Below are 13,485 nucleotides of genomic sequence, written 5' to 3' on the forward strand. Positions count from 1 at the left end.
TGGGGTTTGTAATTTAACAGTGTCAGTGTTGGCTGGTGACAGTATAAGCGCTGTGGAGAGACACAAGGAGGGTGTGTGGGATAAACGTCCATTTGCTATTTTCTAACTACCGCACATCATCAGTAATAGCAGTAATTTACTGGCCTTTGATTGTATGTTTTTTCTTGTAACAGTAACAATTACTTGACCTCTTTCTATATTGACTTATAGGGAACCCAAGCATGACATTCATTCTCCGATGAGTGGAGAGCTTCTGCCTTCAACTGACTTCCAAGATACGGCAGTAGTGTAAATGTCAAAGGGTCCCTGCTGTGGTGGCTCCCCACTTAGGAAGTTCATTACTGCAGTGTCCCCTCTGGAAAAATAAAATATCTATGACCATTATTATAACATAGTGATGGATAATTACATGTATCATATTTTTTCCATTGTGTGCTTTTCTGCCCTGTTATTTTCTTGCCCTCCCATTCATCAATAAGCCAATGCCGCAGGAAGGAAAAAAACATATACACAGAGGCATGTTCCTGTCGCTTAGTTACTCGGCAGCATGTTGCCACAGAAACAGCCTCACAGTGGCTAAATGAGGAATGCTAATGCAGTGGTCCACACTCCTGCTGCAGTGGGCTCACTGTCTGGGCATCACACCCCACTGTCTGTGCACAGCAGTCTGTGTGGGTGTATGTGTGTGTGTGTATGCGTGTGTGTATGTGTGTATGCGTGTGCGTGTGTGTGTATGTGCGTGTGTGTGTGCTTGTTTGAGCATAGAGTTCTCTCCTCTAGTGCGGCAGGTAGCCTAGTGGTTAAGAGGGTTTGGCCAGTAACTAAAAGGTTGCTGGTTCAAATCCCAGAGCTGACTAGGTGAAAAAACTGTCAATGTGCCCTTGAGCAAAGCACTTAAAAGTACCCAAAGTATCTCCTCTAAGTCGCTCTGGGTAAGAGCATCTACTAAAATGTGAAAGAGAATATGGTGTAATGGACTTGGTCTGAGTGCTAAAGCTCTCTAACTACAGGTCAGATTACAGCGTTTGAGAATGTTTAAAGGGACCTCTAACACAATTGATGGAGTGCAGTCCTGCTTCTTACTCTACCCATTTGACTTGTTTTTCTCTCCAATTAGTCCTCATCATTAGATTTTACTTGTACATTTTTATGCAAAGGACTATGGACTAGTGCTTGTTGATTGATTTTGTCCAGTGGCTCTCAGACCTTCTACCATATAAGCCAATGGAATGTTGTGGGGCAGAACACACAGGAATGAGAAATCTTGGTCATAATATACTAGTTAGTACATCAGTAGAAGTGAGGGTTCATCTGCAGACTCCCCTCAGAGAGTGTCTAGGGCCGTGTGTGTGTGTGTGTGTGTGTGTGTGTGTGTGTGTGTGTGTGTGTGTGTGTGTGTGTGTGTGTGTGTGTGTGTGTGTGTGTGTGTGTGTGTGTGTGTGTGTGTGTGCGTGTGTAGGGGTGGACACCATCCACTCTCTGGTCAATCATCCATTTCAAATTAGTCTGTGATGACAGAGTACTGTAGGATAAGAGGCTTTTAAGAATGACTGAGTTACTGTGCATGTAGCCATTAGTGGGTGATTGATGGGCCTTAAAGGTTATTTTACTAAAGGCAATTGTTGTGATGAAGTTAATGATTGATGTTATTGTTATCCCTGTACTTGTGATTAATAACGATTAGGCTCAGATGACATTTATTTTCAGCAGATAGATGAGCTTAGAGCATATCATGGAACATGAGTGGTGTATATGTTGTGTGGTTAGACATGGTGTGTGGTTAGACATGGTGTGTGGTTTGATATGTTGTGTGGTTAGACATGGTGTGTGGTTTGATATGTTGTGTGGTTAGACATGGTGTGTGGTTTGATATGTTGTGTGGTTAGACATGGTGTGTGGTTTGATATGTTGTGTGGTTAGACATGGTGTGTGGTTTGATATGTTGTGTGGTTAGACATGGTGTGTGGTTGGATATGGTGTTTGGCTGGAGAGGTTGTGTGGTTAGACATGGTGTGTGGTTTGATATGTTGTGTGGTTAGACATGTTGTGTGGTTAGACATGTTGTGTGGTTAGACATGTTGTTTGGTTGGACATGGTGTGTGGTTAGACATGTTGTTAGACATGCTGTGTGGTTAGACATGGTGTTAGACATGTTGTTAGACATGTTGTTTGGTTGGACATGTTGTTAGACATGTTGTTAGACATGGTGTGTGGTTAGACATGTTGTTAGACATGTTGTTAGACATGTTGTTAGACATGTTGTGTTGTTAGACATGTTGTTAGACATGCTGTGTTGTTAGACATGTTGTTAGACATGTTGTTAGACATGTTGTGTTGTTAGACATGTTGTTAGACATGCTGTGTTGTTAGACATGTTGTTAGACATGTTGTTAGACATGTTGTTAGACATGCTGTGTGGTTAGACATGTTGTTAGACATGTTGTTATACATGCTGTGTGGTTAGACATGTTGTTAGACATGTTGTTAGACATGTTGTTAGACATGTTGTTAGAAATGCTGTGTGGTTAGACATGTGATTAGACATGTTGTTAGACATGTTGTTAGACATGTTGTTAGACATGTTGTTAGACATGCTGTGTTGTTAGACATGTTGTTAGACATGCTGTGTTGTTAGACATGTTGTTAGACATGCTGTGTTGTTAGACATGTTGTTAGACATGTTGTTAGACATGTTGTTAGACATGTTGTTAGACATACTGTGTTGTTAGACATGTTGTTAGACATGTTGTGTGGTTGGACATGGTGTGTGGTTAGACATGTTGTTTGGTTGGACATGGTGTGTGGTTAGACATGTTGTTAGACATGTTGTTAGACATGTTGTTAGACATGTTGTGTGGTTAGACATGTTGTTAGACATGTTGTTAGACATGTTGTTAGACATGCTGTGTTGTTAGACATGTTGTTAGACATGTTGTTAGACATGTTGTTAGACATACTGTGTTGTTAGACATGTTGTTAGACATGTTGTTAGACATGTTGTTAGACATGGTGTTTGGTTAGACATGTTGTTAGACATGCTGTGTTGTTAGACATGTTGTTAGACATGTTGTTAGACATGTTGTTAGACATGCTGTGTTGTTAGACATGTTGTTAGACATGGTGTTTGGTTGGACATGTTGTTTGGTTGGACATGTTGTGTGGTTGGACATGTTGTGTGGTTAGACATGTTGTTTGGTTGGACATGTTGTGTGGTTGGACATGTTGTGTGGATAGACATGTTGTGTGGTTAGACATGTTGTGTGGATAGACATGTTATGTGGTTAGACATGTTGTGTGATTAGACATGTTGTGTGGATAGACATGTTATGTGGTTAGACATGTTGTTTGGTTGGACATGTTGTGTGGTTGGACATGTTGTGTGGTTGGACATGTTGTGTGGATAGACATGTTGTGTGATTAGACATGTTGTGTGGATAGACATGTTATGTGGTTAGACATGTTGTTTGGTTGGACATGTTGTGTGGTTAGACATGTTGTGTGGTTAGACATGTTGTGTGATTAGACATGTTGTTTGGTTGGACATGTTGTGTGATTAGACATGGTGTGTGGTTAGACATGTTGTTTGGTTGGACATGGTGTGTGGTTAGACATGTTGTTTGGTTAGACATGTTGTGTGGTTAGACATGGTGTGTGGTTAGACATGTTGTGTGATTAGACATGTTGTGTGGTTAGACATGTTGTTTGGTTAGACATGTTGTGTGGTTAGACATGTTGTTTGGTTAGACATGGTGTTTGGTTGGACATGTTGTGTGGTTAGACATGTTGTGTGGTTAGACATGTTGTGTGGTTAGACATGTTGTTTGGTTGGACATGTTGTGTGGTTAGACATGTTGTGTGGATAGACATGGTGTTTGGTTGGACATGTTGTTTGGTTAGACATGTTGTTTGGTTAGACATGTTGTTTGGTTAGACATGTTGTTTGGTGGACATGTTGTGTGGTTAGACATGTTGTTTGGTTAGACATGTTGTGTGGTTAGACATGTTGTGTGGTTGGACATGGTGTGTGGTTAGACATGGTGTTTGGTTAGACATGGTGTTTGGTTGGACATGTTGTGTGGTTAGACATGTTGTGTGGTTGGACATGTTGTGTGGTTAGACATGGTGTTTGGTTGGACATGTTGTGTGGTTAGACATGTTGTGTGGTTGGACATGTTGTGTGGTTAGACATGTTGTGTGGTTGGACATGGTGTGTGGTTGAACAGTACTCAATCTCATACTGTATGTAATGTGCTTACTGATAGGCTTGATTCTGTATAAATGCCTACATGTTAAGCATGTATACAATATGACACTGTAGTGGACACTGGTTTGCAGACATGTGTGTTTGTACACTCAGTGTATGTGCCTGTGTTTCAGATTCCGTCTATATGCCTTCGTAAGTACCATAAGACACTAGTAGGACTGACCAGGATCACTGATATGTGCTGACCATAGGTGCTGACGTGTGTGTGTGTGTGTATGTGTCTGTGTTGCAAAGTTCTTCTGATTTCTACAGATGCCTTTATAGGTACCATGCGGCAGTGCAGTACTAACTGGGTGTCACTGTTGACCATATATTATACTGTAGGTCTATGGATGCTGACGTGTGTGTTATGTTTCTATGTTGCAGATAACCAGTTCAGAATGTCCATCCTGGAGCGCCTGGAGCAGATGGAGAGACGGATGGCAGAGATGGCCTCCCATCACCAGCAGAGCAGTGGAGGAGGTGCAGGAGGAGGAGCAGGAGGTGGAGGAGGAGGAGGAGGTAGTGGTGGTAACAACAGCCAGACACAGGTAAGGTACATCATACTACAGGAAATGTGCTATTTAATATTATGTACTGTATTTGGTAGATATTTGGCTTACAGAGGATTACATGGAAAAAACATACTGTGTGTTTCTGTTTGAGAAGTCAGGTGTTGTAAAGTGTTGGTGTTGGAGTTGAAAGTAACCCTTGTTGTGTTTATGTGTTGTCAGTGTGTGTCAGGGCAGGGTCAGGCGGGCAGCAGCTTTGAGAGCCGTGTGGTGGTGGTGTGTGAGAAGATGATGAACCGGGCCTGCTGGGCCAAGTCCAAACACCTGATCCACTCCAAGACCTTCAGGGGCATGACCCTGCTTCACCTGGCCGCTGGGCAGGGCTACGCCACCCTCATCCAGACACTCATCAAGTGGCGGTGAGTGAGAACTTCAGAGGCCTCTTATTGACTGGTTCTAAAGGTAATGTTAATATACCGTACAGAGAGACCCTAGGACCTAGGAATATCTATTATGGAACTAGTTTAGGACCAGAAAATAATGTATTAAATAGTTGTCAATAAAGCACGAATCTATCTATTTTATCCAGAGTTTAGTCTAAGAGTCTAACAGTGTTCTTCTCTATGCCCCACCAGCACCAAGCATGCAGACAGCATTGACCTGGAGCTGGAGGTGGACCCTCTCAATGTGGACCACTTCTCCTGCACCCCTCTGGTAAGATATAGAGAGCTTTATCTCATGAAACCACTGCAAGGGTCTTCCATAAAGCCTTCCATAAAGCTTTTCATAAAGAATTCACTTGGAAGTTTAACTTTTCCAAGAAAGTAAAGTTACTAGAGCCATCCCTCGGTGTCCACTGACCTGCTACCTCTGACCTGTGCCCCTGCTGTGTTCTCTGTAGATGTGGGCGTGTGCCCTGGGTCACCTGGAAGCGGCAGTGGTCCTGTATAAGTGGGACCGACGGGCCCTGGCCATCCCTGACTCTCTGGGACGCCTGCCTCTGTCCATCGCCCGCTCCCGCGGCCACACCAAGCTGGCCGAGTGTCTGGAGCAGCTGCAGAGAGAGGAACAGCAGCCCCCTGCACCTCTGCCCCCCACCACACGCATGTCCTTCTCCCCCACCCCCCACGACGTTCCCACCTCAGACAGCTGGATGGTTACATGGGCCAGCGACGGCGTGATGGTGCCCGGCGGAAAGAAAGGCGGCGCCGCCACCACCACCAGCACCTCCACCACCACCACCTCCACCAACCTCAACCCAGGTCAATGCAGACTGAAGGAGAGGGAGGCCCCACACTGGTATCAGTGGGGGAAAGGGGCAATGGAAAATACCTTTAGACAACAAAGTTTAGTTAATACAGTTTGTTTAAATGCCTCTAAAATAGTATCTTGTAACCCTTCTGCAGACTTGAGAAGGCCGAGATCCGAGCCCTCCAACTACTACAGCAGTGAGTGCCAGCGAGACCTTCCCTTGGCCAAGAAACACAAGCCCAACCCCGAGCTGTTCCAGGCCAGGCCCGACAAGGCCATGTCTGTCCCGCTGAGCCTGGAGCAACAGCAGCTCCACAAGCTGTCCTTCAGCCCCAAAAGCCTGTCGCCTGAGGGCCTCAGCCCAGACAAAAGTCTCTCCGGTGGGGGAAGCTCTGGAGGAGCAGGGGTAGCCAAGTGGAGCTCTAGGGAGGGTTTCTCCAGCAGGGGCTTAGGCAGAAAAGGTTCAGGGGACTCTGGGGGCAGCAGCCTGGGGAAGGAGAAGCTGGCTAGCAGGCTGAGACAGAGGGAACAGCTGGGGAACATGCTGGTGATGGCTGAGAGAGAGATGGTGGACACTGAGCTGTTTTCCTACAGAGAAGACCTGGAGAACCAGGACTGTATGACGCAGATGGACAACCTGCAGGTCAGTGAACTCACCCTACTCTCCACTGTCTCTTTATTCAAGTCTACTCTTTATCATAAGTTTGCTAGAGATAGTTACTGTACTTTTTACCATGTCTTTAGTGAAGAGAGTTACTCTACTGTTTACCACTCACTCCACTGCCAACCCTGTTCATCAGCCTGCTCGTTGCACTTACATTCACACTAGTTTACCAGACCACCATATCTGTAGCATGTCATAGTATCAACATCAAGTCTATAAATCTGGACTGCCAGTTAATAAACATGACAAGAAGATTGAAAGTGACCACCTGCAGCTCTGTTGGGCTATGCCACTGGTTGCCCTGACGTGTGACGTTAACACACACACACAAACACACACAGACCCTAGGCCTCCCTGGCAGTGCGTGAACCTCCATCACCACATAATAAACTCCATCCATTGATCGGCTCTCACAGCCAAGGGAGCCTTCTGCCATCCATCACAGTCACACTGCTACTGAGGCTGAGCCTAGGAGATGAGGGGGAGGACAGCACAGCAATAACAATAACAATTATTGTGATCGTTATGAACATAATCATCCTCAACGTCATTGTCTTGACATGGATCATGTTTAATGTTCATTGTTCCCTAGAATGAATTCTAAACTTGCACACTCAACACTCAGAATGTGGAAACATCTCAGACAATGAGAATAAGAATGCAACAACATGTTGCACAATAACCAAAAAGCAGAGTTTACAAGAAAATAGGCAATGACATGACAATGTGCTAAGTGTGTGATCTACAGTATACTCAATCCTGGGTGATTCTCCCCCTGCAGGACAACATGATGACTCTGGCAGAGCATATCATTGAGGCGACCCCAGAGAGAATCAAGAGGGAGAACTTTGTGGCCCTGGATGGGGTGCCCCTGGACAGTACTGGTGTCAGCAACACCATGAGCTGGTTGGCCAGTTACCTCGGAGACGTGGAGCAGCTTCCCAGCATCATACAGCTACGGTGAGCAACACAACAGAGACGCACTCTGGACTGAATGTGATCTAGGTCTGGTTTCCTGTATGCAAATTAAGCTTATACCTTGTCTAAAAAGCATGTGCAATGGAGAATTTGTAGGCTTAATTCTGATCTGGGAATCTGACTCTAAATGTTTTACAAAATATTTTCTGTGCTTGACATAGCAGTAGTGTATTGGAACTACACTGAACAGAAATATAAATGCAACATGTAAAGTGTTGGTCCCATGTTTCATGAGCTGAAATAAAAAATCCCAGAAATGTTCCATATGCACAAAAAGCTTATTTCTCTCAAATTTTGAGCACAAATTTGTACATCTTTGTTAGTGAGCATATCTCATTTGCCAAGATAATCCATCCACCTGGCAGGTGTGGCATATCAAGAATATGATTAAACAGCATGATCATTACACAGGTGCACCTTGTGCTGGGGGATAATAAAAGGCCACTTTAAAATGTGCAGTTTTGTCACACAACATAATGCCACAGATGTGAGCGTGCAATTGGCATGCTGACTGCAGGAATGTTCAACAGAGCTGTTGCCAGATAATTTAATGTTCATTTCTCTGCCGTAAACTGCCTCCAACGTCGTTTTAGAGAATTTGGCAATACGTCAAACTGGCCTCACAACCGCAGACCACGTGTAACCACGCCACCTCAAGACCTCCAAATGCTGAGGTATTTCTGTCTGTAATAAAGCCCTTTTTGGGGGAAAAACTTATTCTGATTGGCAAGGCCTGGCTCCCCCAGTGGGTGGCTGTACCTCTTCCCAGTCATGTGAAATCCATAGATTAGGGACTAATTAATTTATTCTCAGTAAAATCTTAGAAATTGCTGCATGTTGCGTTTTATATTTTTGTTCAGTATATATCTTCAGATAACAACGCTTAGCTGACTACTTTTTAAACTGTCACCATCCCCTGCTCCTCCCTGGATCCTCCCCTTCCAGATCTCTGCACAGTGGACCTCTGACTCCATCCTCCAATCCCAGCCTAGGGGGGTCTCCCCTGAGGGAGGGGCCCATGGAGAGGCCTACCCTGCCCTCCCCGGCCGACTGGAGCGAGTTCATCCAGGCCTCTAACAACAAGGTGGAGAGAGACTTGGCCCAGCTCACCCTGTCCGACCCCGAGCAGAGGGAGCTGTACGAGGCCGCCCGTCTCGTCCAAACTGCCTTCCGCAAGTACAAGGTACAGGCCGGGATGAGGTACCACACACAGTAACAAACCTGCTGTACAAAAAAATGTACAGCAACGTTATTAGGACTTCCACTGGCACTCTATTTTGATGTGGTGTTGACCTTAATGTTATCAGGTGAAATGGGAAGTTATGAATGGGTCCCTTGAATCTGGAAAGGTTGCTATATGAACCAAACTACATCCTGGTCTGTGTCCAAGTGTTCTGAGTGCACAAGACACTATCTATGCTCACCCAGTAATCATCAATGGATTATGTTAATATGTTAATTAACACTCATATGTTATCCCATCTTTCTTTCTCTGTATCTGTCTCACTAAGACACACTCAAACTATGTGGTCCCTGTGGTTTCAGCATGGCCTTGCTTTAAGGAACGACTGCACTGCTCCCTCTTCCCTGCTCCCTATAAGCTCTCTCTCTCTCTGTCCCTCTCTCCCTTTCTTTCTCTTTCCCTCTCTCTTACTCTTTAAAAAATGTGTGTGGTGCTCGCTGCTGCCTGTCCTTAACCAGCTCCACACACCCCGCCCAGCTTCACTTCGCCCCCACCTGCCCCACTTCCTCACCTTGCTACCTATCCCCCATAGCTAGCTTTAATGACTTTCCACGTCTCAAACTGTTCGCTGTCGTTCACAGTCATCTGTTCTACCCCTCTGCCAGCTGAGACTGGGGAGGAGAGCAACACTGGGCTGGCACCTCTCTCCTCTCCCAGCCCAGGATGGAGCCTCTCCCCCAGCGTCCTCAACCCCAGGTCCTCTGTCTGTCCTCCAGACAACCAGGGCCCTGGGCCCAGGAAGAGACCTCAGGGAGCAGTGGCCCTCTATAATAGACTACTACACCACTTCCAATACTCTGACCTCTGACTTCTCCTACTCTACTCTCTCACAGGGACGCCCATTCAGAGAGCAACAGGAAGTAGCTGCGGCAGTCATTCAGCGTTGTTACAAGAAATACAAACAGGTAAGCTGGGCACAGTCAGCCCCTTACAACACACATGGAGATTCAATAATTGCATGTTTGTCCATACAGATACTGGTTAGATCCAGGACAGATTGTAATACATTAATTAGGGACTTTTAGACAAGCGTTTCACTTTATTCAGTTTAGTCCATTTTTCTAGGCTCAGGCTGATCCTTGTTCATGCCTGTTCGTGATTCACAATCTCACCTTTGCTTTGTTTACAAGCTAACATGGATAGCCTTGAAGGTAACATCTTTTCACTGTCTTTCATTTTTAAATTGTTATTTTTGTAAAAACGATTTAGGGTTTAAAATGACACTCCTTGAAAAGAGTCACTACAGACTCAAAGCCACCAGAGGGTAGAACACATGTCAAACTTTCCTTGTTTTTTTTCACTGTCTCAGATGATGCAACAATGCTACCTAGCTTCACTTGATTATCACACTTGACTTGGTTATATTGATACTCATAACCTACATCAGCACCTTTCCTAAGTCCAGTAATATTGCCTGATTCACACTCTAGGGCCGACATAAACCCTATTATGTTGGCTAGTCTATTTTCCTTTCCAGCACGGTTCCAGCAACTGTAGTGAATGCCTAACCAGGTCAGCCTAGTTTGGCTTGGTTTGGTTTGGCCATAATAGTATGAATCATACAATATATGTGTGCATTTGAGGCCATCGTTTGGGTCTTCCCAACCCCCTGTTCCTGACTCTGTATATCCTCCTCTCTCTGGTCCTTTTTGTGGCAGTATGCACTTTATAAGAAGATGACGCAGGCCGCCATTCTTATCCAGAGTAAGTTCCGCAGCTACCACGAGCAGAAGAAGTTCCAGCAGAGCAGGCGGGCGGCCGTGCTGATCCAGCAATACTACCGCAGCTACAAGGAGTTTGGCAGGCTCAGGCTACACCGGCAAGGAGCCGCCGCTGCCCTGGTGCAACACAAACTCAGGTATGCTTACACAGTGACACACTCTGATGCATACACACAACACACGCCCAGGAAGCTAAACACACACATCAACACACACACACACACAAAGTAGCTACCACTCACACTGACACACAGCAGCACAAGTAGCTAAATGCACTGACACACACACACACACACACACACACACACACACACACACACACACACACACACACACACACACACACACACACACACACACACACACACACACACACACACACACACACACACACACACACACACACACACACACACACACACTCAGGTAAACATACAGTAACACACACTGACACGTACAGGAGGCTGAGCCTGAGTCCCCAGGGTCATGGTGTCCTCCTGTGCTCATGCATAACTGATTTAGATTTTAAACATGCAAGAACTGTGCACATGTGTATATATTGATGAAGACACTACGGCTGTGTTTACACAGGCAGCCCAATTAGTATATTTTTGTACACTAATTGGTCTTTTGACCATTCACATCAGATCTTTTCACACCCGATATTTTTCAAAGTTGTTCTGATTAATCAAAAGACCAATTAGTTAAAAAAATTATCAGAATTGGGCTGCCTGTGTAAACGCAGCCTAAGGCTCTTGAGGACTGGAGAGGACAGTACCCATGCTATACAGAATCTCCAAAAATAAAGTTTAAAAGCATGGTTGAATTTGAGATCTACACTAGCTACACACAACCACAGTGTATTTTGTTTACTGTGGACCCTCTAAAAAGCCAGTGTTCCCTCTTGTCTTGTGTGTTGTAGAAGTAGTCTGCTCACTAAGAGGCAGGATCAGGCTGCCAGGAAGATCATGAGGTTTCTACGCCGCTGCCGCCACAGGTAAGCCCCGCCCACAACACTAACTCATATGGGTTTTTTAAATAGGTTTGTTATATTCACACACAAACACACAACCATTCAGCGTAGGGATTTGCTAGATATATGAAGGGTTTACTACACGTTAGATGGCAAGAATGAGTATGCACAGATCTGATAAGACAAGTTCTCTGTTTTCATGTCTCTATTTTATTTATTTTTTGGACGATAAAAAGGGTTGGGGGGTTATATACAACACTTCAGAGACCCCCCTCCTATCCTATCCTCTCTCCTCTCCTCATCCCCCCTCCTCTCCTCGCCCCTTACTCTCTTCTCCTCGCACCCCTACTCTCTTCTTGCCCCCCTACTCTCCTCTCCTCGCCCTCTCCTCGCCCACTCCTCTCTTTCCCTCGCCCCTACTCTCTTTTCCTCGCCCCCCTACTCTCTTTTCCTCGCCCCTACTCTCTTTTCCTCGCCCCCCTACTCTCTTTTCCTCGCCCCCCTACTCTCTTTTCCTCGCCCCTACTCTCTTTGCCTCGCCCCCCTACTCTCTTTTCCTTTCCCCCCTACTCTCTTTTCCTCGCCCCCCTCCTCTCTTTTCCTCGCCCCCTACTCTCTTTTCCTTTCCCCCCTACTCTCTTTTCCTCGCCCCTTCTCTCTTTTCCTCGCCCCCCTACTCTCTTTTCCTTTCCCCCCTACTCTCTTTTCCTCGCCCCCCTACTCTCTTTTCCTCGCGCCCCTAACCTCCTCTCCTCGCACCCCTACTCTCTTCTCCTCGTCCCCCCTTCCTTTCCTCACAGTTCCTACTTGTGCTAATAGCTGTCTGGTATTGTTTTGCTGTTTATGCGAAGCCCCTTGATGGACCATAGACTGTTCAAGCGGGTGAGTGCAGCCTCAGCAACTCAGTTCGTGCTTCTCTCTCTTCCCTGTCCACACTGTATGTCTCTGCCTCTCTATCTCTCTCTCTCTAACAATAGTTTTATCTGCTGAGTCGTTGCCTTCATCCACTCTTTCTCTCTCCCTCTTTTTCCTCTATCTTTCGCTTTTTCTCCATCCATCTCTCTCTTCCTCTCTCTCTCTCTCTCGCTGTCCTCCTCCCTCTATCTTGTCCATCACTGTTGCTTGATGCCTGCTTGCATGAAGGCTGCCTACTGGAGCCACAGGTGGACTGACTGAGAAGCTCAAACTCAGATCAAATGTAACTTTACTCTTATTAAACTAACTAACCACTGCTTATGAATGACTATGTCACCATAACACTTAACAGGCACCTCTTTCTCCCCTCTGGAAATGACTTTTATTTTCATTATTATATGTTTTGTTTTGTGTGGTTATGAAGATGCCTATTCACATCATGTTTACTATGTTGCATGACTGGTGACACCTCTATGGGCCTTGCTCTTTAAAATGTACCCCCAGGCATGCTATGGTACGGATGTTCTCTCTCAAACAGCTGCGCCCCACATGACACAGTAGAGGGGGTTATGACCCCCCTGGGTTTTGTTTACTGAAAATGTCAAAGCTCCTCTAGGCATTTCATTGGGAGCCCTCACTAGTTCAGGGCTGCTTCAAATACACATGCATCATCACTGAAAATATGATAGAAATTCCTCATGGGTACAAACTTTGTGTCTCTCTGACTACTCTTCCAGAAAGACTTTGGGCATATTGACAAAAATACCCATATGACAGTTATCATCAGCCTCATCATCTGTATGAATCACAGACACTGTAGTTAATCTTCTGAGAAAATGGTGCCTTTTGAATGTATAATTTTACATTTAAGTCATTTAGCAGACACTCATATCCATATAGTTTTTGCCTAAAGTTACCATCTGTGTTATGTAACCATACCAAATGTAACATACCATACTAAATGGAGTGTCTCAGATTTACATAC

At 45.3% G+C, this 13,485-nt stretch overlaps 1 protein-coding gene across 1 annotated transcript in view; it reads left to right on the plus strand.

Moving 5' to 3' along the window:
- Positions 1-13,485, plus strand: part of LOC120058628 (calmodulin-binding transcription activator 1-like) — a 475,337-nt gene that overhangs the window by 460,381 nt on the left and 1,471 nt on the right. The window contains exons 13-24 of the mRNA XM_039007387.1: positions 4,631-4,794; positions 4,978-5,174; positions 5,391-5,469; positions 5,657-6,017; positions 6,162-6,649; positions 7,452-7,630; positions 8,594-8,831; positions 9,725-9,796; positions 10,022-10,042; positions 10,550-10,749; positions 11,535-11,609; positions 12,437-12,467. Of these exons, the coding sequence (XP_038863315.1) occupies positions 4,631-4,794; positions 4,978-5,174; positions 5,391-5,469; positions 5,657-6,017; positions 6,162-6,649; positions 7,452-7,630; positions 8,594-8,831; positions 9,725-9,796; positions 10,022-10,042; positions 10,550-10,749; positions 11,535-11,609; positions 12,437-12,467 (2,105 nt within the window). The remainder of the gene's footprint in view (positions 1-4,630; positions 4,795-4,977; positions 5,175-5,390; positions 5,470-5,656; positions 6,018-6,161; positions 6,650-7,451; positions 7,631-8,593; positions 8,832-9,724; positions 9,797-10,021; positions 10,043-10,549; positions 10,750-11,534; positions 11,610-12,436; positions 12,468-13,485) is intronic.

The sequence above is a fragment of the Salvelinus namaycush genome, chromosome 14 (assembly GCF_016432855.1).
Source record: "Salvelinus namaycush isolate Seneca chromosome 14, SaNama_1.0, whole genome shotgun sequence".
Lineage (NCBI taxonomy): Eukaryota > Metazoa > Chordata > Actinopteri > Salmoniformes > Salmonidae > Salvelinus > Salvelinus namaycush.